At 40.5% G+C, this 22,430-nt stretch overlaps 3 protein-coding genes across 7 annotated transcripts in view; all 3 read right to left on the bottom strand.

The window, feature by feature from the left end:
* Positions 1-10: 10 nt before the first annotated feature.
* hoxb5b (homeobox B5b) lies at positions 11-4,773 on the bottom strand. The gene is made up of 2 exons (XM_005913710.3): positions 3,969-4,773; positions 11-3,535 (listed from the first exon to the last, which is right to left on the bottom strand). Exons 1-2 carry the CDS (start codon positions 4,600-4,602, stop codon positions 3,288-3,290), a joined length of 882 nt encoding a protein of 293 aa, XP_005913772.1. The 5' UTR covers positions 4,603-4,773; the 3' UTR covers positions 11-3,287.
* Positions 4,774-4,970: 197 nt separating this feature from the next.
* On the bottom strand, positions 4,971-9,767 carry hoxb6b (homeobox B6b). Of its 3 annotated transcripts, XM_005913708.3 has the most exons (3): positions 9,654-9,767; positions 6,970-7,366; positions 4,971-6,143 (listed from the first exon to the last, which is right to left on the bottom strand). In XM_005913708.3, the coding sequence occupies exons 1-3, from the start codon at positions 9,765-9,767 to the stop codon at positions 5,887-5,889; spliced, it is 768 nt and encodes a 255-aa protein (XP_005913770.1). In that variant the 3' UTR covers positions 4,971-5,886. The 3 variants fall into 3 exon arrangements, with proteins under 3 accessions (XP_005913770.1, XP_005913771.1, XP_042079482.1); XM_005913709.3 differs by lacking the exon at positions 9,654-9,767 and having other exon boundaries at positions 5,225-6,143; positions 6,970-8,238; XM_042223548.1 differs by lacking the exon at positions 4,971-6,143 and having other exon boundaries at positions 6,150-7,366.
* Positions 9,768-12,236: 2,469 nt separating this feature from the next.
* The window catches only part of ttll6 (tubulin tyrosine ligase-like family, member 6), a 21,065-nt gene continuing 10,871 nt past the window's right edge, over positions 12,237-22,430 (bottom strand). For all 3 annotated transcript variants that reach the window (XM_042223515.1, XM_042223511.1, XM_042223519.1), the window contains exons 7-17: positions 22,183-22,339; positions 21,950-22,093; positions 21,567-21,652; positions 21,252-21,477; positions 20,140-20,318; positions 19,862-20,050; positions 14,805-14,964; positions 14,232-14,531; positions 14,080-14,136; positions 13,157-13,295; positions 12,237-12,475 (exon numbers count right to left, since the gene is read on the bottom strand). In XM_042223515.1, the coding sequence (XP_042079449.1) occupies positions 12,237-12,475; positions 13,157-13,295; positions 14,080-14,136; positions 14,232-14,531; positions 14,805-14,964; positions 19,862-20,050; positions 20,140-20,318; positions 21,252-21,477; positions 21,567-21,652; positions 21,950-22,093; positions 22,183-22,339 (1,876 nt within the window). The remainder of the gene's footprint in view (positions 12,476-13,156; positions 13,296-14,079; positions 14,137-14,231; positions 14,532-14,804; positions 14,965-19,861; positions 20,051-20,139; positions 20,319-21,251; positions 21,478-21,566; positions 21,653-21,949; positions 22,094-22,182; positions 22,340-22,430) is intronic.

Genomic DNA, 22,430 nt, shown 5'->3' with positions numbered 1-22,430 from the left:
AAACAAAGGAGAAGTTTCACATTAAGAAAGTAATTTTTAAAACACCTTATAAAACTTTATAAAATGTTTGGGATCTTAAATACAGATAAAAATGGTGCAGTAAAAAGGCCTCAACACCTTTGGAATAACATGGAATACAGATTAGAGCATAACACAAAGTAGAAATACTCTAGTACAAAGTACATGAAGTCAGTCTGATTATTGCCTCTCCAGATAACGTAAAGAAAAATGAACCCAACCTTTTATTATTATTATTATTTTTAAATCAAAAAGCAGCTTCACTCCCAGAGCGCGCAGGATTAAATGTGTTTCCCTCCACTCGACCTGATCAAACCGAAAGAAATAACAGATAAACAAAGCTCGTCTTTTTCTCTGTTCTTCTCTGTAACTTACACGCCCCCGATGATAAGAGCTCGAGCTGGAGGCAAAAACCCCAGAAAGAAACCTCATCCATCATCAGCCTGCTCGGTCTGAGGCGCCCTCTGCTGGCACAGCCGCCTTATTACAGAGACCTCACGGACACAAACAAACAAACGGCAGCAGCTGTGAAGTCACACACAGCCTTCCAGATGTTGAGCACCCATACAAACAAAAATGTTCAAGGTGGTTTCATGCATTTTATGATTTTGATTAAAGTCGTTCACAGTGACTGGCTGATTTTAACATTTATGTGCAAATAAATACAAACTCCTTATGTTTACGCTCTCTATTATTAGGTATACAACATTATATGTATATATATATATTTCTATTTGCTGATTTTGAAACTAAGACTTCAATATTTGTGCTAAATTCTAAATTCTGTAAATGTATACAGGAGATATATAACTCAGCGTGCATCGCCACATTTTTTAAACTCAGTTTTCTCGCAAACAAAAGCGCAAAGTGGAGCTGAATTCTGTTAATTTTACGCAGCTGCTTTGGAGTGATTGAAACCCTGATTATAAACTGTGAAAAATATGAGAAATATAAGCATTGAAGCCTCTTCTCTCCTGTGCAAAAGCACCGCGTTATTGCGCTCCTGAGCCTCGGTGGTGACAGTGCAAAGTCTTCCTCCTGACGCATCTGCGGGCTGCAGTCTCTACCGTCTCCTGACCCAGCGATGATCCCCGCCGCCATGAATTATGCATGAGATCCGGGTACAGATTACCCCTATCAATATGCAATACTCATTACGCTGGCTAAATTGCCACTTAATAGTTATGAATATGTGGAAAATGTCTGGGACCCATATAGCCCACCACTACTTTTTTACTCTTTTTTTTTCTTAAACCTGAAATGAGTTTGGAAATACTTTTGGAAATATTGCAGAAGTCTCTTGCAGTCTTTTGCTTTCCTGCACATAATATCATTATGTTTTATTAGTGGCCGCCAGACAATGCACTCCAGGACCCACATAGCCTGGCTTTTCTTTATGTAAAGTCAGTGAAGCCTGTGTCCAGCTCGGAGTTGTCCGAGACTTCACCTTTGGCCGCTCGGTGACTTGACAGATTCGGATAAATCACTCCAGGACCTCGCTCAAGTTCGTTTTTGCATGGCAGCTCTATAAAGCTTCTCATTAGCCTTCAAGAGATTTTATTTTCCCTCCTAAAAAATCAGCTTGTGTTTGAAAAAGAAACTTTGGATTACTTTCTTTTAAGTATGAAAATCGGCCAGTATGTGTCCACGCTGAGCAGAAACAGGGGCCTCTAAATGAGGATGTTCAAACAGCAAAACGTTTAGGATTTTCATGATAAAAGTGACAAATAATGTGGCTCTGTGGCTCAAACTCAGAACTAAAATTTGCGCAATTAAATCTTAATATTTAGACTGTTTTTAAAATAACATTTTAGCAGCCACACTCTTTTAATGCGTAACAGTTATTGGAAGTTTTCGCGCAGCAGCTTAAACTAACTAAACATGAGTGGACACCACTTCCTTCCCCAGTCCAGCCTTTGCAGTCCCATCCACGCAGTTAAGCCGTCACTTTCATTCAAGGTTGTGAATTATATAGTACATTGTCTACTCCCCAAAACCATAAAACCAACTTTATGGACCTCACGTGACTTTTCACAGTCTGTAAGTAATATAGGCCTATACAATCTTTGGTAAGGGGGATTTTTACCAACTTCAGCCTTGCCTATATACCTGTAAAGCCAAAGCTTTACCCCCTCTTTTTTTTTAAAGGTGGATTTTATCAGCAACATATTTTCCCACATGGCAAACATCTCGCTGCAGAGAGGTAAGTGTTTAAAAAGTCTTCTTTTTCACTGTGTCTGCGCCAAAAACAATGCGTCAAAAATTGACCCGAAATCTTGTTTGTGTGTGGGACATTTTAACAAATCCTTCAGGTTAATCATTAATAAGTTAAATGCGGGTGAAAAGCAGCCACACACACACTCACATACACACGCACGCACACAGAAAAAATTGCGCATCTCCACTTAAATATGGCCTGCCTTTTTTTAAAAAAGAAAAACCTAATCTGTTTTTATTCTAATCGATGAGACAGTCGAGACACGTTCAAAGCAATTGAGAGAAACTTTATTTTCAAGCGCTATGAGTTCACTTACAAATACAAAAAGCTTATTGGAGAAAAAAGCTTACATCACTGCCTATCCACAGAATAACCCTTTGCACTAAAAATTTATCACATTGACAGGTTGAATACATTTGCATTGCTCATAATTAGTCCTAAACAATGGTAATAATAATAATAATTATAATAATAATAATAATAACAGATGCACAAAATATCCTAGAGCTACACATTGGCTTGAAAGTTTATGGATCTTGGCCACAAGTTAACCATCAAAAATAGCAGTAAAAGTTACACTAAAGCGCTTTGAATGGCCCCCGGAATACATTACATTCAATGAAGAGCAGCATGTGGTTTGGAAACTTCTTCTTTTCTTTTCCTTTTTTTAAACGTGTGTTTTGTTTTGTTTTTACTGTACAATGAATTTACTCCTGTTAGACCGCGGAGAAGTTACAATAAAGAGCTCAAGTTGAAACACCTTCAAGAGAAAGACAGAAAGAGACAGAAAGAGAGAGGAGAGATGGACAGATAACTCCCCAGCCCTGCGATATTTACATCTTATTTTCCACATCTAAGCTACAACAACAGTGAACTAAAAATGGCATTTTAAGACCACAGAATACTTCTTTTTCTATCACAATGGCATGCTGGAAGGTGCTGCGCTTTAAATAGCTTTACAGTACTCATGGGTTCTCTTTTTTTTTTAACTTATTATGTTTTTCTTTTTTCTTTCTTTCTGTGTTTTTTTTTAACTCCACCAAAAAGTTATTCAGTTGTGGAAGGCGCTCCCTCCCGTTACGAGGCTCATGCTTTTCAGTTTATTGTCCTTCTTCCACTTCATCCTGCGGTTCTGAAACCAGATTTTGATCTGTCTTTCGGAAAGACACAGGGCGTGGGCTATCTCTATCCTCCGCCGTCTGGTTAGGTACCTATTGAAGTGAAACTCTTTCTCCAGCTCTAGCGTCTGGTAGCGGGTGTACGCAGTTCGGGCCCTTTTCCCATCAGGTCCAGTCATATCTACAATTTTACAGAAAATCCAGAAAATTAGCAACCGCACTGCACACCAACAACTACACTTTCTTTTCTGTCTTTTCTCCCTTTTTTTAATGTGGGGGGGCTTTTCACTGTGATTTAATGGACGGAGAGGGGGGGTCACACAGCATGAAATGGGTGGAAGCATGCAACCAACACGACACATAACACAACACAACAATCAGCCTTCCCTCTGCAGCTCTGGGCCAGCACAGCTCACTACACCCCACACCTCCTCCGGGCTCCAGCGGCATTTAAAGCAAACAACCCCACAAAGATTTTTTTTCTCTTACTGATTCTGCCTCTAAATTCTTCCTTCCACGCCAGCCTGCGCACTCATGCAACACCTGACAGATTTATGGCACACCGTCAGCGTGACAGCCTTCAAAACTAAATATTAAGAGAGGTGGAAATCTACCATGGCTTATGTGCAGCTTCCGCATCCACGGGAATATTTGTGGCGTTTGGCAGTCGTTTGCTGTGGGAGTGGAGGAGGTGGCGTTGGGCTCCTGGTGCTGCTGCTGCTGCTGCTGCTGCGCCCGCGGTGCCGTGCCGGAGGAGCCTCCGCCGCCTCCGCCGCCGCTGCTATGCGCGCCCTCCTCGCTCTCGGATGCGACCGTGGCGTCCTCTATCTCCGTGAAATGAGCGCTGTTGCTTTTGTTGAGGCTGCTGCCGCCCGAGGTCGCGCTCCGGTCAGAGGGAGGAGAGGGGCTTTTTAGTTCCAGCTGCTCCCGGCTGGCTGTGGCGCACGACGGCGGCGGCGGCGGCACCGGGTCTGGAGACGACAGCGAGCAGTTGGGCGTCTGTCTGTAGCGGGCGTCCGCCCCAAATCCCCGGGCATCCTCCCTCACAGCCCCGAAGTGGCCGCCGGTGTTGGTGCGGTTCACGGTTAGGTCCATGCCATTGTAGTTGTAGCCGAAAGACCCGGAGTGCATGGTGCCAGGGTCTCTGAAGGAGCCGCTCACAGCGCCGTTAGTCCCATAATTTAGTAACTGATAGTCGGAGCCATTTGGATAGCGCCCTGAGAACGAGTTTACAAAGTAAGAGCTCATTTGCTTGGATTTTTAAAGCCTCGATTTGTAGATCTTTGTCGCTATAATCCTGTGTGCTTGCACGATTTATGGATGCAATCATGAATTATAAGCAATGAAGCCCTACTGTACTTTGCCAGGTATGCGGCCAAATATGGGAGAGCGTTCGGGAATCACGTGCCTTTGTTGACCAGTCGTAAATCCTCACTGATGACTTCAAGAGGTAATTCATGCTCCATGGTTACAAATGATGACGAAATAATGGTCGTTAGGGCTCCAGTCAATGGTGCCTCCCCGCTGCGCCCCGAGAGCCGCGCAGGCAGAGAGCGCCATCTTCCGGACAGCTGCGGTAGCACCCCGCCGGGACTCGCTGTCAGGGCCCCCGGAGTCATCCATCATTTATGTAACACTAATAACGCAGGCCACAAAAGGCTCAGGTAGCACAAAACAGCGAGCTCTCAGCCAAACTCGCGCACTTTACCCAAAAGTATCCAAAAAAAGGGGGAAATTTTCACTTTTACGCCATATTATATGATTTTATTGTGGCTTAAGAAGCTGAGCAGACGCTGAGCCACTACCATTACTACTAAAACTACTAATGGCACCGCTACTGCTGATAATATTCGTACAAATAATAATAATAGACAACCAGAATTTCCAATATACATCAAAAAGCCTTTATTTCTATGTACAATTTCCTAAACAAAATATTGCACACAATATCCAGATGTGCATCGAAGACAACAATAAATAACATGTAACATCTGTACAAATTTCTTTCTTTTCTTCTTTTTTAATGGCACAAAACAAGCCTACAGACTATCACAGAGCGACCACAGCCACAGGATGTACAGTTAAAAGGACGAAAACTCCTCTTTTAATGTCAAAATAAAATCAACATTAAAACAAAGAAAGGAACTCAGTAGGCCTACACGATCATGAGGTAACAACATGAACCAAACACTAAAAATTATTTACATTTTGGCGGATTTTTTTTTATTATTATTTGATTTTATTTGTTTTTGGGTTTTTTTTATTTATTTATTTATTTTTTTTTTGCATAGTCCCCTAAATAAACGCACGAGCACACACAGGACAAACAGAGGAGGACCTGGTTTCTGATTTTTAACCTAATGCGGACACAGTCACTGTGCAGATACTGGAATAAACTCTACACGTCTCTAACATGTGATTTGGCAGCACTTTGTATCTACAAAGGAATAATACATTGTTTTTTATGTCAGGAGTGTGCACATACACACACACATGCCTTTTATTTTATTTTATTTTATTTTAAGTGTCCTTTTAGCTCTTTTTCTCCGCCTGTTCCTCCTCCTCGGGCGTCTTTGAGGGGTTGAGGAGTTTGTTCTCCTTTTTCCACTTCATCCTGCGGTTCTGAAACCAGATTTTGATCTGTCTCTCCGTCAGGCACAGGGCGTGGGAGATCTCTATCCGGCGCCTCCTGGTCAGGTAGCGGTTAAAGTGGAACTCCTTCTCCAGCTCCAGAGTCTGGTAGCGGGTGTAGGTCTGTCGGCCCCTGCGGCCGCTGCTGCCAAACGGGCCTGCAATGAAAATGAAGTCATGTGTTAATAATTAAATGTTAAGTGTGGGAGGAAAACGCACTCACTGTGTGCAGTGATGCATCCAAATTAAATAATTAAGTAAATACAAATAAACAAAATAAAACCGTTCTGCGCAAAAGTCCGAAAAAAAATCAAAATGTATGTTTTTAGTTTATATTTTCTCCTTTCTGTAGGTGCAGATTTATCTTGTTTAAAAAAAATGTTCACATATATATGTGATATTACGATAGTAGTCCCATTATATCTCTTAAACTTCCCACATGGCGCCTGTTACAGTAAGCCTTTCAGAAAAGTGTCATTAGTACAGCGCAGTCTCTGTATAATAAATGATGCACTGGCTCTCTTGTGTCATCTAAAGCACGCATTGTGCACGTGCAGTCAGAGGCAGGCTTGTTTTCTCCTTTAATTTGCAGTGAAATTCATATTTTTTTGTTCGTGTTTGGGACGTTAAATTAAGTTTTTTAGCCAAAAGGCGCGTTAAAAAATCCAAAAAGGGGCCATGTGACGCGAGCTGGGAGCTCTTGGGTTGAAGCTCGGGTGGTGTAGGCCCACTGAGTTCGTGCGTGTGCGTGCGCGCAATGTAGTGAATGTGTGTGTGTGCGCGCGGGTATGCAGCCCGTGCCTGTGTTGTGCTGATGATGTAGTAGTAGCCAAAAGCCCCGAAGGCGCACGAATCTCCGTGTGCAATCGCCAAAAACACAAACTTCCCGCTCGGCTCTGTCTCCGCGCGCTGTGCTGCTCGCAATGATCTGAAAGGCTTTCCACACCTGGCAGGTAGCCTCTTCTAACGGCCGTGAGTACTCACCGGCGGAGCAGGCGTTCATCCTCTGCATCCACGGGTAGATCAGCGTGGACGACTTGTCGTCGATGCTGCTGCTCATGCTGACAGCTTGCTCCGGGCACTCCGCTTTGCGCTGCTGATGCTCCTGAGTGACAAACAGCGGCTGGTCCTCGCGGCTCGAGAAAGCGCACGAGCCCTCCGCGTCCTTGTAGAAAGTCCCGACCGGGTTGTAGTCGCAGGGCGCTCCGCCGCCGGCCCGGCCGTAGATGGCCGCGGCCGCTGCGCCCGTCTGCTGGTAGTAAGACGCCGGGTAAACCTTCTCCTGCATGTTGGCTGCTCCATATGTGGCCGCGTTGGAGTAGTGTCTTAACGGATCGGTGTATCCCGAGGAATAAAGCGGTATCTGACCCAGGAGAGAGTCCTGTCCTCCCGGCAGAGACACGGGAAAAGTTGAGTTAACAAAATAGGAACTCATTGGGTGGACAACGGGGTGTATATACTCCGGAGGAATATGATTTGTTGTCTTTTATAGTCCAAGTGGTTTTGCCATTACTTTATCGGAGATTTGGTTTTTGCTGAAAGGGGGGGTTGTGAGGTGCCACTGAATACAGAGGGGAAGTGTACCATCTGATCAACCTCTGGCCAATCACCGCCGTCTGTGCTTGCACTATTGCACCCATGGGGGGCTCTTGTTGCGCGCAGGAGTCCCCGGTGAATCGAAATGAAGCGCTCGAGCTTGTCGCTCGCGCACACGCTCACACAGACGCGAAGACTCATAGAAATATATTTATACTTTTTTTAAAGCCTAAATATAACCCCTGTTTCATGCAATCCAGCCCCCTCTCTCCCACACTCTGTCACACACAAACACACGGTGCAAAAAAGCAAAACATTTACGCACAGCCTGAGTCTCGCTCAGCCTCTAACCTTCACTTCCATCTCCTTTAATAATTCACTAAAGCCAACAAAGTCTGGAATAAAACTCTTCTGCCAGTAAACCCTTTAAAACGAGCACCAACTGATCCACATGGACGCAAGAAACCTGCGTCAGTGATGCATATATTTCACTCTTCGAAGGTGAGACCTCATCCTGATTCAACCCTGACTGACTGAAGTCCACGAAGACGTGCAGAGAGCAGCGGGGAGGACACGCGCCGGCACTCAGGATCATCATAATCATCATCATCATCATCATCATTACGTTAACACACCATGATGAAGTGGACAACAATTTCACACTTAGAAAAAAAAACTGGTAAGTATGAAGGGTTGAAAGACGTCTCAGGTGCCTGGAGCCTGCTTTTCGTTTCTTTGTTTTCACCCATGAACTAATTTGTATTTAAGAGCAAACGAGGAGGGAAATTAAGGCGACTGTTATTAGTCTTCTGTGTTTTTCTTCTCTGTCCATCATTTAACTCGTATTGATTGATTGTTATAATTAATAAAATACAAATTTTGCTTCCATTCTGAAGCTAAGTCGCTTTTCGAAATGTAAAGTTTGCAGAATTTCGTTCAAAAAGGAAGGAAAATGCATTTATAATAAATTATTCTATTTCCTTCTGTTCAGTTAGTTTCCCTTTAAAAAAAAGCCAATAACTCTGAATAAAACCCAGAAAAAAAGCAGTTTTAAAAGTATTCTAACGTGAGTATAAAACACATAAATTGTATAAGAGCTTCATAGACGGAGGGAAAATAATAATAATCAGGAATGAATAATCCGCCTCTTGTCTTTGATTTTGCGCCCTTGGCCCACAGATTTTCTGTTTGCGTCATGTCTGCTTTGAAAACATTTTATATTTTAATATTTCGATCAGAATTGAGATGAAATCAAATCTTAATCTTTAGCTGGATTGGCGCCTCTCCGCCAGGCCGCAGTCCCTGCAGCCCGGTGCTGGACAGCTGCTGGACATTTGGAGAAACACTGACTAACAAAGAGGCAATCCCGTGTTTTCCCGTCACGTTATGGCCTCAGCCATAAACTCCCAGCATCAAAAAGGACGCAGAACACCCTGCAGAGGCGCCGGAAATAGAAAATAAATCGATAAAAGAGAAGAGCGGTGATTATTGACTCCGCGTTTTGTGCAAAATCAGGACGAGGATGCATCAGAGCGAATATTTGTTTAAAGCTACATCAAAAATTTGAGGGGGGAAAAAGCAGAAAGGCGAAAAGATACAACTAGGACACGGTGCGCAATATCAGCATAAATCGATTTCTTCAGAATAAAAGCACAAAAATGAATTACAATAATCCGAATAAATCAATCAGCAGAGTGGAAAAACGTGTAGCCGGAGATCTTTTTGTTTTTTACCCCCAAGAAAAACATGACTCAGCTGTAGCACAGGCCCTTTACCATCACCATCATCATCATCATCAAAGTCAAGCTTGCCTGGCCTGAAGCCACCTGGTTATACAACACCAGTCGCCAGCAGGCCTCAGACTCGGCAAAAGAGTCTTTTTTCACCATTTTAGGGAAAATATTTGGCGTGTGAAGGAATTGCAGCACCTCAGGGGTTAAACAGAGAGGGCAGCAACTGGTTGTGAATAGCACAAACAGCGCAGGCGGAATAATAAAATGCTTTGGAGAGGGTAATTTCCCTTTCTTAAAGACAGATCTCCCCGTTTCCAGCTTTGTAAACATCAGGCCTGCAGTGACAGTGAAGCAGCAGCAGCAGCACCAGCAGGAATATCAGAAACATGGTGCCCTTACCTTTGTTGATAATCCGTCATTTCCAGTGTGGGTGCCACTCCGCAGCAGCTCCTCTTCGCTTCCTGTCAGCCCCACAAAGAAAAAAAAATCCCCACTTTGCTTAAGTGATTTCATGAAAGTAATCCCACTATTCCAGGAGTGTGGTGATCCCTCATTTTCACGAACATAAAGCCACACAAGTACAGCCACATTAACGAGGCGCGCACGGCGCAGGGATTGCGCAGAGCCTCCATCGCCTACTTTTTGTTTTTTCTTTAGGGAGAGGGGGGGAATTACGCACGAAACCGCGAGCGGCTGTTCTTACCAACACTCCAAACGCTCACTGCACATGCAAAGAGCCCAGAAAAAGCTTGTGTTAGTAAGTGTTAAGTGAACGAGCGGTTGGAAAACAGCAGCTGCAATATAACCTCATGGGAAATAAGTTCCCATTCCTGCTGTCCACATGACCCCTCAGCAACCAATCCCCGAGCCAGGCGAGTCGTAAACTTCCAAGGCAAAGTTGTAAATTTTCATAAACAGCGGCCGTTTTTGTGCTTTGGACGCGCTTTCCTCACCGCCATCTTTATTTTCTCCCAAAGAATGAAATGTTTAAATTTTGCGTCAATATGGTAGAAACGGGTCAAGATGTGGAGGTGTGAGGGTGGTCTGCGGGGAAGGATGCGCTCTCGGTTCTGATCCATCTGGTTGGAGAAAGGTTTGTAGCTTCTTATTGATCTCTAACCACGGCAGTGGTCTTATTCGCGTACCCAAAAATTCAAATCGAATAACAGGAAGTGAATCTGGCTCCAGTCCTTCCTCCTGCATTTTGTCAAATGTGTCACTTTCAGGAAAAAATAATCATGTAATCTCCAAACCGCAGACGCGGGTGATTGAGTCTTCTTATTTTTCTAAAATAAAAAGGCTCCAGGCGTGAAGATTATTTGCATTAAGACTATTATAATCTCTCCAAATGTGGAGAAATTCCTCCAGATCAAATTGGCCAAAGATGGGAATGAGCTTAACTGCCATCCTGAGGCGGATTTTAAGGTCAGAAAAACTTGAAACAGCCCAACTTCAGAATGAAACTTTCCCTCGTTTGGGCCTTAAAAACGTATTCATCTTTTTTTCTTGTTGTTTCTAACGAGTCATTTCCGATTTGATTTGTTGTTATTTTTTTAAAGTATTCTTTCAGTCGGTATTCTGGTGTTTTACACTGACAGAGAGGATTTCCGACATTTATAGACGCAATAAAACCATAAATTCCTGAAATACAAAACATTCTCCCCATCGCTTTCATTTTTCTCCCTCAAAGAGACGCAAAGTCCAATATAATAGCGCCTTTTCATTAAAATTTAAGCTAAGATTTAAACACAAAATGTTAAAACATATGAATTAACGTTTTCATTTCATTAAAGTCTAAAATAAAAAACAAACAAAAAACAAACAAAAAACCCCAACACTTCCACAGGTACCGTCTTATTTAGGCCATAGTTTAATCCTTTATTGACTCCTAAATTTACCCCCCATATTTTAATTTTTTTTAAAGATAAATATAATTATAATTAAACTAATTCGTCTGTAAACCCCCGAGTTTCACAGGAGCTTGCAGAAAACAGCTCAGGCGCTTTATAATGCAAGTGGACTCGATACTAAATATTTATATTTATCAGTAATGAAAACACTTCCTCACATTTTAAAATAATATCGAATAATTTCTCAACGCATTTGATCTTTTTCTTTTTTTTAGTTTATTGGTACCTTGCTCTCAGCCAGCTACAAAGAAACCGGATCCAGAGAAGCTGTAAAACTTTATGGCCTCTTATCTGAAAGCCGTCGAGACGAAAGGAGGCAATCACCATCAAAAAGAAATTTAAAACTATTTAGAAAAAAATGTGTTAAAATGTAATCACAGAAAGAATATTTATTACTTTTAAAAAGTAGATTTTTTTAATCTTATTTTTTGCAGAAAGTGACAATAAAGACGATTAAACTAAATCACTTGAAAAAAAAAGACATTTTATTGATCATCAGCGCAAATAAAGTTATTTTCAATACTTGACTGCACAAACATGAGAGCAGCTGGCTTTTATCCTTAATGTCCCCCAGTGTGAAGCTTTTCAAACTAAATTTAATATTAAATAATGAACCTTTAATAGTTTCAGTTTAGCTGAGCCAGTTTATGTTCATATAAATCAGTGAGTTTATTAGAATCACATTTTTTTCTTCCAGAGTAAAAGATTTCAATATCATGTTAACCCAGCATGCTTTTATTTTGGCACTCTGTTTGAAATAATTCATCCTCAGAGCAAAAATATTAAACATCTATCTCAGATTTATGCATCAGGTTAGATTTAATGGATAAATCTGAGTACACAGAGTCAGTATTTAAAAAAATACTGAGCTGGAGCTCATTCAGTGGCAGGCAGCTGGTTTGCAGGTATAAAAGCTATATACAAACATCCATGTCCATCAAAGGCATTGTGTATTTCTGAATTTTCTCTCTTCAAGGCTCTTTGTATTTCTCTGTGGAGCAGCTTCAGTGTGAGGTGTGTGCTGCAGGTCTGGACTCAGAGGGGCTTCGTGAGGTCGGCGGTCCCGCTGCCCTCACTGCCCTTTACCGTGCTGGGTCGCTCTGTGAGGGAAGCCAGGCCTCCGGAGCAGCGGGACGCACGTGGAGATGACGAGCAGGCTGCGCAGGGCGTCGGGGTCGTGGGACACGTCGTTGGTGCATCGAGGGCCTCCTTTGGAGATGCAGTTTATGGTCGGGATGCCGGGACGGGACCGGGCGTCGGTGTAGAAGCTGCTCAGAGAGTCGCTGACTGAAAACAGAAGAAAGAAGAAGTCTGAGACAGACACACACACACACACACACACACACACACACACACACACACACACACACACACACACACACACACACACACACACAAACAGCACAAAACCCCCACTCTGAATAGTTAATAATAAAAAAAAAAAAAAAAGAAATCTCTGTATAAATGCTATTACCATTTCCACAAGAGCCCATTGTGTTTTCTGATGTTTTAATTATGTGTGTGTGGAAATTATTGCAAATGAAATAATATCAACAGATTTTTTCCTAAACTAATAGCACAGCCTGATTATTTATTTATAAAAATGTTTAAAAAAAAAACCCAAAATGGGACACAGTAAATAAATGTTTTAATATTTTCATGGTAATTTTAATGGTAGATGGTAATTTTATGTAGATTTAAACACTTCTCCCGTGTATTTTAATTTTTTATGCATTTTTGGTGATTAAAAAAAATGTATTTCTACATTTTCTTCAAGTGATGTTCATGTTTCGGAAAACAGAAAACAGCAGGAGGGGAAAAGACATTAAATTCAGTATTATTTATACATCTCCAGTGTTACAGTCGTACCAAAGCCTCCTTAGTAAACAGGAAGCAGGAGCTGGAGAGAAAAGCCTGCAGAAGCTGGCTGTTAGGCTGAAAATGAACCAGCGTTACCTCTCTGTGGCTGACCTGAGATCTCAGTATGGTTACCTGGCCAGGACGCCTGCTGGGGGCTGACGATCCGGCGTATTTCTCCCGCTCTGCCGTGGCTCTTGGACTCGCCGTTCGGGCAGCTGCGGTGCACAGTGGGCCGGAGGAAACGCTGCTGAGTCATGACGGACCCGAGCTGCTGCGAACACAGCGATAAAACGATGCCGTTTAGATTCTGTGCCATAATGATTATTCAGCACAGTGAATTATCAGTCAGGGTTATGAACTGTTAACCCACTTCATTCATTCTCCTCTGATGATTATTTTTGGCTGTTTATATATTCAAACCACTGCTGAACCGCTGACGCTGATGTGTTTTGGATTTCATCACTTTCAGAGGTAAAAACCATCAAATTTACAAACAACCTGAGCTTTGCATGCCGAGGAAAATGTTTCTTCAACTCAAAATCCAGAGCAAAGCCTGAATAACACTATGTGTTACAAACAGACATGCAAAGAATAACGGATTAAATCAACTTGTTGCTCAAAACAACATTAATTATCATGGATTTTAATCAACTATTAATTATTATAAGAGTAAAAATAAAACGTTTTCACTGGTTCAGGCTGTTCATAAATGATAATTTGCTGGGGGTTTTAATCATATATAATAATAAACTAAAAGTGTTCTTTTTAATATTTTAATACTGACAAATAAATTAATCTTTAAAATAAAAACTGAAAATAAGCAGTGAAAATAAGTGCTGTTGCAGTCCTGGTGAGGAATGAGAAGCTACAAAACAATCATAGAAAATGTTCTTTTTCCTTTAATTCTCTATTAAGACTGAGGAAGAAAGGCTGACCACCTATTAAAGTTGAAAGTTAAAGAGACAGGGCAGCTGACATGATTAATTTCTTAAGATTATGAGCACTGATTTAAAATAAAGAAAGAAGAGCAGTGGATTCATTTGGCTGGAGAGTACCTGCACAGGTATGTCCTGCTCTTTAGTCCTTTGACAAAAATGTGTCAGTGAATCCAACTGAAATAAAAAAGGATGATGGCAACTGTCAGTTAATAATACTCACAATAAATGAGAAATGGTTTATTTTGCATGGACTGGTGGTCAGGCCTTACCTTCCTGTGTTGCCTTTGATGATTTCTCTGCTGCTGGGAGCAGAAGTCGTTTGCTCCCCCTCCCTCTCTGTGGCCCTGCAGCAGCTGCTGGATCTGGCTCACCACCCCGAGGTCCTGCAATAGTTTTTGCCTCTGGTACAGCACGCCGAGCTGCTCGTGGTCGCCTATTAATACCACTTTTTTCTCCTCCTCCCTCTCTTCCACCACCTTCTCCTCCTCCTCCTCCTTATCCAGATGCTCCTGCTCCTCTTCTTGGACCTCTGCAGACTCCGGAGCTGCTGACAGGCCGGACACAGGAGGCTGGGGGGGAAAGAACATTTAAATCAAATAGTTTTTATTGCTAAGATGTATATGCAGGTTTTTAAAATATATGAGAATATCATTGGTTTGCTGTACTGAAAATAAAATCTGTTTATTTAAAACTGAATAAAATGATCAAGAATATTATTTAGATAATCTAAAGAATACTCTGACAGAAAGACCAGCCAGAGTCAAAGCCATTCATCACGGACTGAAGCTGTGTCTCCCTCTTGTGGTTACATTTGGGTACTGCATCTTCAAACACAGCCTCACCAATGCTGGGTCGCAGTTAGAAATGGGGGTCGGAGCTGATGGGGCCCTTCGTGGTTTGACTCCTTCCCCTGCAGTCTCCCCCTGCGAGTCTCTCCTCCGGCTTCTCCTTTGGTAGTGCTCATTCTGCTCCTGCTTCAGACGCAGCTCCTGCAGCTGTTGCCTAAAAGAATAAAAGCACACATTTCAGAACCACTTTGACAATAATTTAAAGTATTTAAACAAATTAAATCACTTTTTTAGCTTTATTATGGTACTCTTGTTTTAGATGTTTTTTTAAAAAAAAAAAACCCCACAGAGGACAAATATTGAGTGTAGAAAAAGAAACTGATCCTTCTGCAAGTCCATTAATCTTAATTTGAATAAATAAATAAAAACTTAAACTCCAGTGATCACTTCTGTAAAATAACCAGTTAAATCTGATAAATCTCATCCACATTTACTTATAATTGTATTATTATTAGTTTGTTTTCTTTTTCTTTTTTTTAATGCAGAGAACATCTTATTTTGGTTTCCCGTCTTGTATTTTATTTTGAAACAGATTTTTGCCTGTTCACATTTTCCTGCTGTCTCCATGATGCACTCTGTTGTCTCTACATTTTATTTCCTCATCTTCCATTTTTATTTTGTTAAAAATAAATAAATAAAAAGACAGAATGTTTGTTTTCAACTTTTAAATTAGTTTTTAGGTGGAATCAGCCATTAATGTTTTGCTTTATTTATATTTATATATATCGTGCATTTGGTTCCTTTTTATCATGAAATGCAGGAAACAGGAACTTAATTAACACAATCACAAGGGAGGAATAAAAATACAAAGCACAGATGACAAATGATGACTACCAAAATAAAACACCAAATAACAAAAGAACCAAACCACACACAGAGGTGAAAAACTCACATGGAGACACGGCTGGAATAGTAACCCAAAATACAAAGAAAGCTGAAGGTGTATCTATCGTAGAGAGATAAATATGGGACTGAGCGTATTAACAAAAACAGAAACCAGAAAACTGCACTAAAAAGACCATGGCATTGCTGTACAAAAACAACTAAACTGTCATGAAGACAAGTGAAGACTGTTTTAGGAAATATCTGAGAAGTCTGCATGAAAGTGAGCACACAGCAGAGCAGATTTAAGCGTGTAGGTGGAAACAGGTGGTCTTCGATGTGACGATCACAGCAGAGAGCAGGATCGAACACGACGACAAACACTTGCCCTTTGAGAAATCATAGTTGTCCAGAATCTCTACTATTTGATCAAACTGCTATCTAAACTGTTGGCTAATCATAGTTAGTAGCAGGAAACGATGTGACACCCAGTTTTTCATGGCAGACACAGGGGCCTTTTAATTTAATAACGTGAGAATTACAGGCACATGCAGCGGAGTGTCATCAGCGTCTTAAAGGGAAATTTATTCCATGACTGCACATAATTTGGTGGCAGGATTACGCACTATTAAATTCTGTTTTATTAGGACAGGTTTAAATCCTTCAATTTGTTCAATTATTCCATAATGTTTGCACATATTAAATCACCCCGAGGCATGTCTGCATGTACAGCTGAGTGTAATCACACTACCGGCAAAGAAGCGACTGGCTACGTATCATTTCCAGGAGCGACAAATCAAAACTGAGATGGCCTCAACTTTTTTCTGCATCAGCCTTTCATGGATTATCTGTACGGGAGGTAAGAGACAGACCCAAACGCTCCTAAGACAGAGATGTGACCTAAGGAAGTGCTGAGGACAAAAATACAGAATACACACTAATGTAGAGCAGCGGCGAGGGATTCACAACGGAGTCGCCAGGGGGAACACATGGGATAAGGAGGACATGGCAAAGAACTGAGTAAAACTGAGGACTTACAGACAAACACAGATGAGGTAAAGAGAGAGGAAACATCTGGGGTAAAAAAGACACAGGTGAACAGAATCTAACTAATGCAACATAGGGAAACAAAACTTCACACAATGCACGTAAGACAAGGGACTAGAAAAATAAAAGAGGAAACCTAAAACTGAGACAAACACATAAAAAGATAAACACAAAGACACAACTGACTTCACAAAGCAGACACAAAAGGAGAAAAAAAAACACAGAGGAGAGACTTGGGGAACAAGAAGGGAACTTATACAACTAAACTAATCTATAAGTAAACAAAAAAAACAAGTAATACAATAGGGAACCAAAATGAATAGAAACTAGGACCCAATTGCATTAATGGTCTCAGAAAAAACTTTGAGCACTTTGTCATTACTTTCTCTAGCTGTCTTTCAATTTTGGTGCCATGACACCCTGTATGTAATAGATTGACTGATTTGTGTCTATATACAGAACACGAATATTTTCCACTTTTAAAAAGGCAAAATTAATCCACATTTGGAAGAACAGATTTGCATTATTGATTCATATATTATTATTATTATTATTATTATTATTATTATTATTATTATTATTATTATTATTATTATCATCAATAAAAATGATTGGATTTAGAACAAGGTCATGATTTGAGGATCACAACCACCTGAACTGGCTTCCAAAGATCCTGGAATCTGGAATATTTTAAGACCTATGTGAAACATCTACTAAGAAAACTGAAAACAATAATTGCATTTTTCTTTTACTAGTCTTCGTACTGTACTGTATTTTTGTACTGTAGTACAGTTTAGTCTGTGCTTAATTATTAGTGATACTACTTATGTGCATGTTCCAGAGAACCACTTAGGGGCACATTTAAGTCTCATGTTATAAGATTTTCATTTGATTATTTAAAAATTCTTTAAATGAACTGCAATCATAGTACCATATTTTTCGGACCATAAGGCGCACGGGATCTGTGCACTGTGGACAAACGGGTCCGTTTTCATACATAAGGCAAACCGGATTATAAAGCGCATTAAACAAAACAGTCAGATAAGTCAAACTTTACTCAACTAATTCCTCTTGCTTCTTCCTCTTCCATACCATTGATTCATTAATGTTGAATTCTCTGGTAGCTGCTCTATAAACACTGGAACAACAGTATATGTTGTTCCAGTGTTTTTCTAATTTTTGCTATGTAATTTTGCACTGTCCACTTTCTCCTGTAACAAAACAAATTTTCCCATGTGTGGGACTAATAAAGGTTATCTTATTTTACATTAATGACTAACCTCATATTGTGGCTGGATTATCTCAGTTGTTCTCCCCTACTGAAATTTGGTATACAGCAATTTTCCAAGTGATTGCATTTGTCAAAACAAACAAACACCGGGAACTTATAGCAAGTGGAAAAAAGTTAGCATTCATTCTCCAGGTTCACCGTGTTATGCTTTGATATGCTAACATAGCTGTGTCGCTAGCGATCACTAGCACAGCATTATATACCAGCTAGTCCAACTTCAGTAACCCTACAAACGTCACTGCTGTTTGGTTTTCTGTTTTCATTCATGTTGGAAGTGATAGCAGAGCTGTACGTTTTATTTTTGCCTAGAAATCTCTCAGTCAGAACATGCTTGGTAACATGTTTAGGTAACTAGCGAGCTAACTTTCTGCTACCTTCCTGCTAACTTCTAACTCCGTTAAATTTAATAAATTCTGTTTTCATGGATGCCTGGATGTTAAACTTAATTGTTACACCTGGTAAAGCAGCGACACTGATCATTTTTATTAAAGATAAAATAATTTACACAGTGTTCGTTTGGGGCCTGACGCGACTGAGTTTTGGACCCAGATTACTATGAGTCGCAAGGCTCCTGACTACAGTACCCATAACGCTCAGACAATCCATCAGGCTTCATAGCTTAGCAAAGTCCTAAAACATTTTTTGACAGATTTTTGAGCGCCGTGTACCACATAAAATCGTTTCGAGGTCAGTAAACACAGCCAGAATTCATAGATAAGGCCACCAGATTATAAGGTGCACTGCCGATTTTTGAGAAAATTCAAGGATTTTAAGTGTGCCTTATAGTGCGGAAAATAGATAAATGAATTGCTATGCATTTTTTTAGGCAACATTCCAAATAAAATATTTAAAATGTCGTCTATTCCTTTTCCTTCATTGGAAAAAAAAAAATAAAAAAAAATCACAATTTATCTTTAATTTAGATTTTAGTAAGTAAGCACACTGCATATTTGAATATTTGTCCAGTGTTTTATTACCAATCAGCAAACACATTTGCAAAAATATTTAATATTTGTATTTAATGTAAGTGATTTTATTTATCAGTCAAGCAATTTGTAAGATTACTTCTTGAAATGTAAATAAAAAAAAAAAATAAAAAAAAAAGATTAATTCACAGAGCTCATAAAAATCTACCAGCAAAGAATTCAAAATCACAAAATATTAAACTTATTATGATTTGGATTTTCACATTACAAAAACTTGATCCAGATTCTTTTTGCATTTTTTTAATGTAAATTATTAATAAAGATGTATCAGTTGTAAGGAGGAAATATCTTGCTATAATGATTGTAGCCTATATGCATCTATGCCTGTATGTAACCTAATACCTCGTTACTGAGCGAGCCAGTCTGAACAAAAACTTTGCACGGACATCGTCACACATACAGTGATTAAAAAGATTTATGATAAATCCCAATTATTTATATTTTCCTATTTATTATGTTCATTTTATCATCTATCTTGCTAATCAGCTAAGTTTTTCTACCACTTGTCACAAGATGCGAAATTATTACCTCGCACAGGTTAAGCTAGAAATTTAAGCTTTTTGCGATCTTTGTGGTCTTTTTATGATAAATATTATTTTATAAAGTCTTCTCACTGTACTATCCCTTTAAATAACAGCAGAGATGTTAATTTAGTTCTCCTGCATAAATGTTAGAAGTGCTGTATGAATTAAAATTATTATTATTACCCAAGTGTCTGTATTTATATGGAAACTAGGCAGAATAATTCAGTTCTCCCTGCACTGGAGTGTTCCCTCTGCTTTCTTTTTTATTTTACTTATTTCTTTGTGTCTGTGTGGATGACTTCAGAAACGGTCTGTGCGTAACTCGCAGCACCTGCTCTTTGCTGAACTGTACTGAGTGTACTGACAGCACGCTGGAGGTACCTGGCACACTCCTCTCTGGCCTTTGATGCCGCCGTCTCGTGGAAGAGCGAGCTGCTGTGTTTAAAGTACTTGTCGTATTTCTCCCCTCCCTCTCTGGGATAAATCCTCTTGAAGCCTCCCAGGTGTTTGGCCTCGTACCTCTCCATCTGCTTCACCGTGGCTGCCTGGCACTGACGCAGCTCCTCTGACCTGCCGATACACGGAAACACTAACCTTCACTACAGATGTGTGGTGTGTGTGACCTTGGGAAAACTTCACACCATATCTGTTCACCGTACCTGGCCTCTCTGGAGCGGTGCTGCTGCAGCCTTTCCTTCACCTTGCGTCTCTCCTCTTTAGTAATCTTACGACGATCGCAGGCGCTCAGGTTGATGAGAACCAGAGTGTCGTACAGCAAAGCATCCTTCACCTCGCGGTCCAGCTGGGAGTCAGTGGTAAAACTTGGGGAGTGATTCACCTAGACACACACACACACACACACACACACACACACACACACACACACACACACACACACACACACCTGAACAAATTTGGCTGAATTCAAGCTAACTTAATCCATTCACCAATTCATGTTTACCCAACTTTTTTGTAATTCAAGATCTAAAAGATCGATAAAGGGCACAATGCAAATGTCGACCTCACACCCAGTTGTTGTTTCAAAAATACAAACATACCCTAACTTTTGTTTTTTCTTTAATTACAGAATTTGACTGTTATTATTTGTTTGGGATCAGATGTGTTTGTGTCATTTATACATGTCCCGGCATTCATCTGGCTCTTATCCTGGTAAAGAACTACCTTCAGAAGACCAAAGGGAATGTTATTGACTGGCCTGGAAAAAAGCCTTGAATCACATTGAAAATCTGTGAAGTGAACTTAAGACCAAGGTCTGTCCCCAGAAGACAAACAAATCTCAAGAAGCTTGGGAGAGAGACCATTGAAGAATGGGCTGGGATTAAAGATGGGATTAATAGCCTTTATTTAAAAATAAATAAATAAAGGCTATTTTGTCAAAAGACAGACTTTTAAAGAAAATAATATGAGTAGTAAAAAACCCAAAAGAATCCCAATAGACTACTTGAGAGACTGTATTGATTTGTGGATTAAAACATGTCCATGAATCAGGCTACCAAAGACCCATAGACAACAAATTAATGGTATATTTGGTACAACACATGCAGAATATTTCCATTAGGCTTATATTTTAGTTAATGGAATAAAGCTTCAGTAAAGACCTGGAGATAGCTGACAGAGATAATAGACCATAATGTTTTTCTAACCTTTCAGTCAAGAATCATATGGCTTTCCAGAACATGAGAAAGTGAGGCTGAATGAGTAACAATCACATATATGCTTGTTTTACAGTATTGTGTAACTGGTCTGTCACCTCCAACACCCAGGGTTTGAGCCGGTGATCCAACAGTACATCGAAGCCTAGGATCTCAAAGCATGCGCTGCCGGTGGTGTGGTTGGGGAAACACGTTTGGTAGTTATGCTTGAGTATGGGATGGGCCGAGATCAGAGTCTTTATGATCACGTCCTCGATGTCGCTCCACATCTTCTCTGTGCTGTAGTTCATGGACTCCAGGAGCTTGTTCAGGGCGGACAGCTTTCTGAACGGAACAACAATGAACACGGATTCTTTAAAGAGCGTTGGCGATGTACCGCATCATGCACCATCTTCAGTGTGAGCAGTATTCACCGTTTGCTCCCAGAATCCTCATCACGGACAAAATTCTCGCTGTGCTTGTTGATGGAATAGTTGGTGAGATGCATACACACGTCATCCTAATGTTAGAGAGACTAGTTACTATTTATTTAAGTAATTAAACTCACAGGAACACGTATACAACAATCAATAAAATAAAATAAAATATGATACAAAATATAAAAAAACAAAAACAAACAGATAAACTGACCATTTTAACTATTCTGCCAAATTCCTATCACTAACTTGGGGCTTTTATTCTGAAAATTCTCCATAGATTTACTTCCAGAGATATATGCAGAGTTAACTGGACCTAAATAAGTGTGTCTCTATAAGTCAGCCCAGGCACCGGTCAGTCCATCTTTAACAGTTCTTACCACATTGCTGAGCATTGGTTCGCTGTACTTTGTGGTGCAGAAGCGAACCAGGCCCTCCTTGAACATGAAAATGCTGAATGGGTCACATGACGTCACGAGCACGTAGACACGCAGGTCAAACTTGTACCCATCAATGATGAAAGGCTGAAGAGGTCATTTATAAAGAACAGAAAAAGCATCATACACTGTGCATTTTGTTGCAGGTGTTTTATGCGTTGCACCCGTTTGCTCACCCTGGAGATGTAAACCTGGCAGATCATATGTTCTCCAGGTTTGATGTCTTTACTGGACTTGGTGATGAAGATGCCTTTGCCTTGACAACCGGTGTCAGGCTTACAGATATACGTCTTGTGTTTTTTGGCCCTGGTGTAAGCATGGAAGTCGCTGTAACTGCAGTGAGATAGAGAGGATGAACACAGATGAGTGAACCTATTATCTTTTTAATTCCTAAATATTAACAACATTGTTTTAGGGGGGGGGG

The sequence above is a fragment of the Haplochromis burtoni genome, unplaced genomic scaffold (assembly GCF_018398535.1).
Source record: "Haplochromis burtoni strain Fernald_Lab_line unplaced genomic scaffold, NCSU_Asbu1 Contig_6, whole genome shotgun sequence".
Classification (NCBI taxonomy): domain Eukaryota; kingdom Metazoa; phylum Chordata; class Actinopteri; order Cichliformes; family Cichlidae; genus Haplochromis; species Haplochromis burtoni.
The sequence above is the reverse complement of the archived record's forward strand: the minus strand, read 5'-3'. Positions and strand labels throughout refer to the sequence as shown.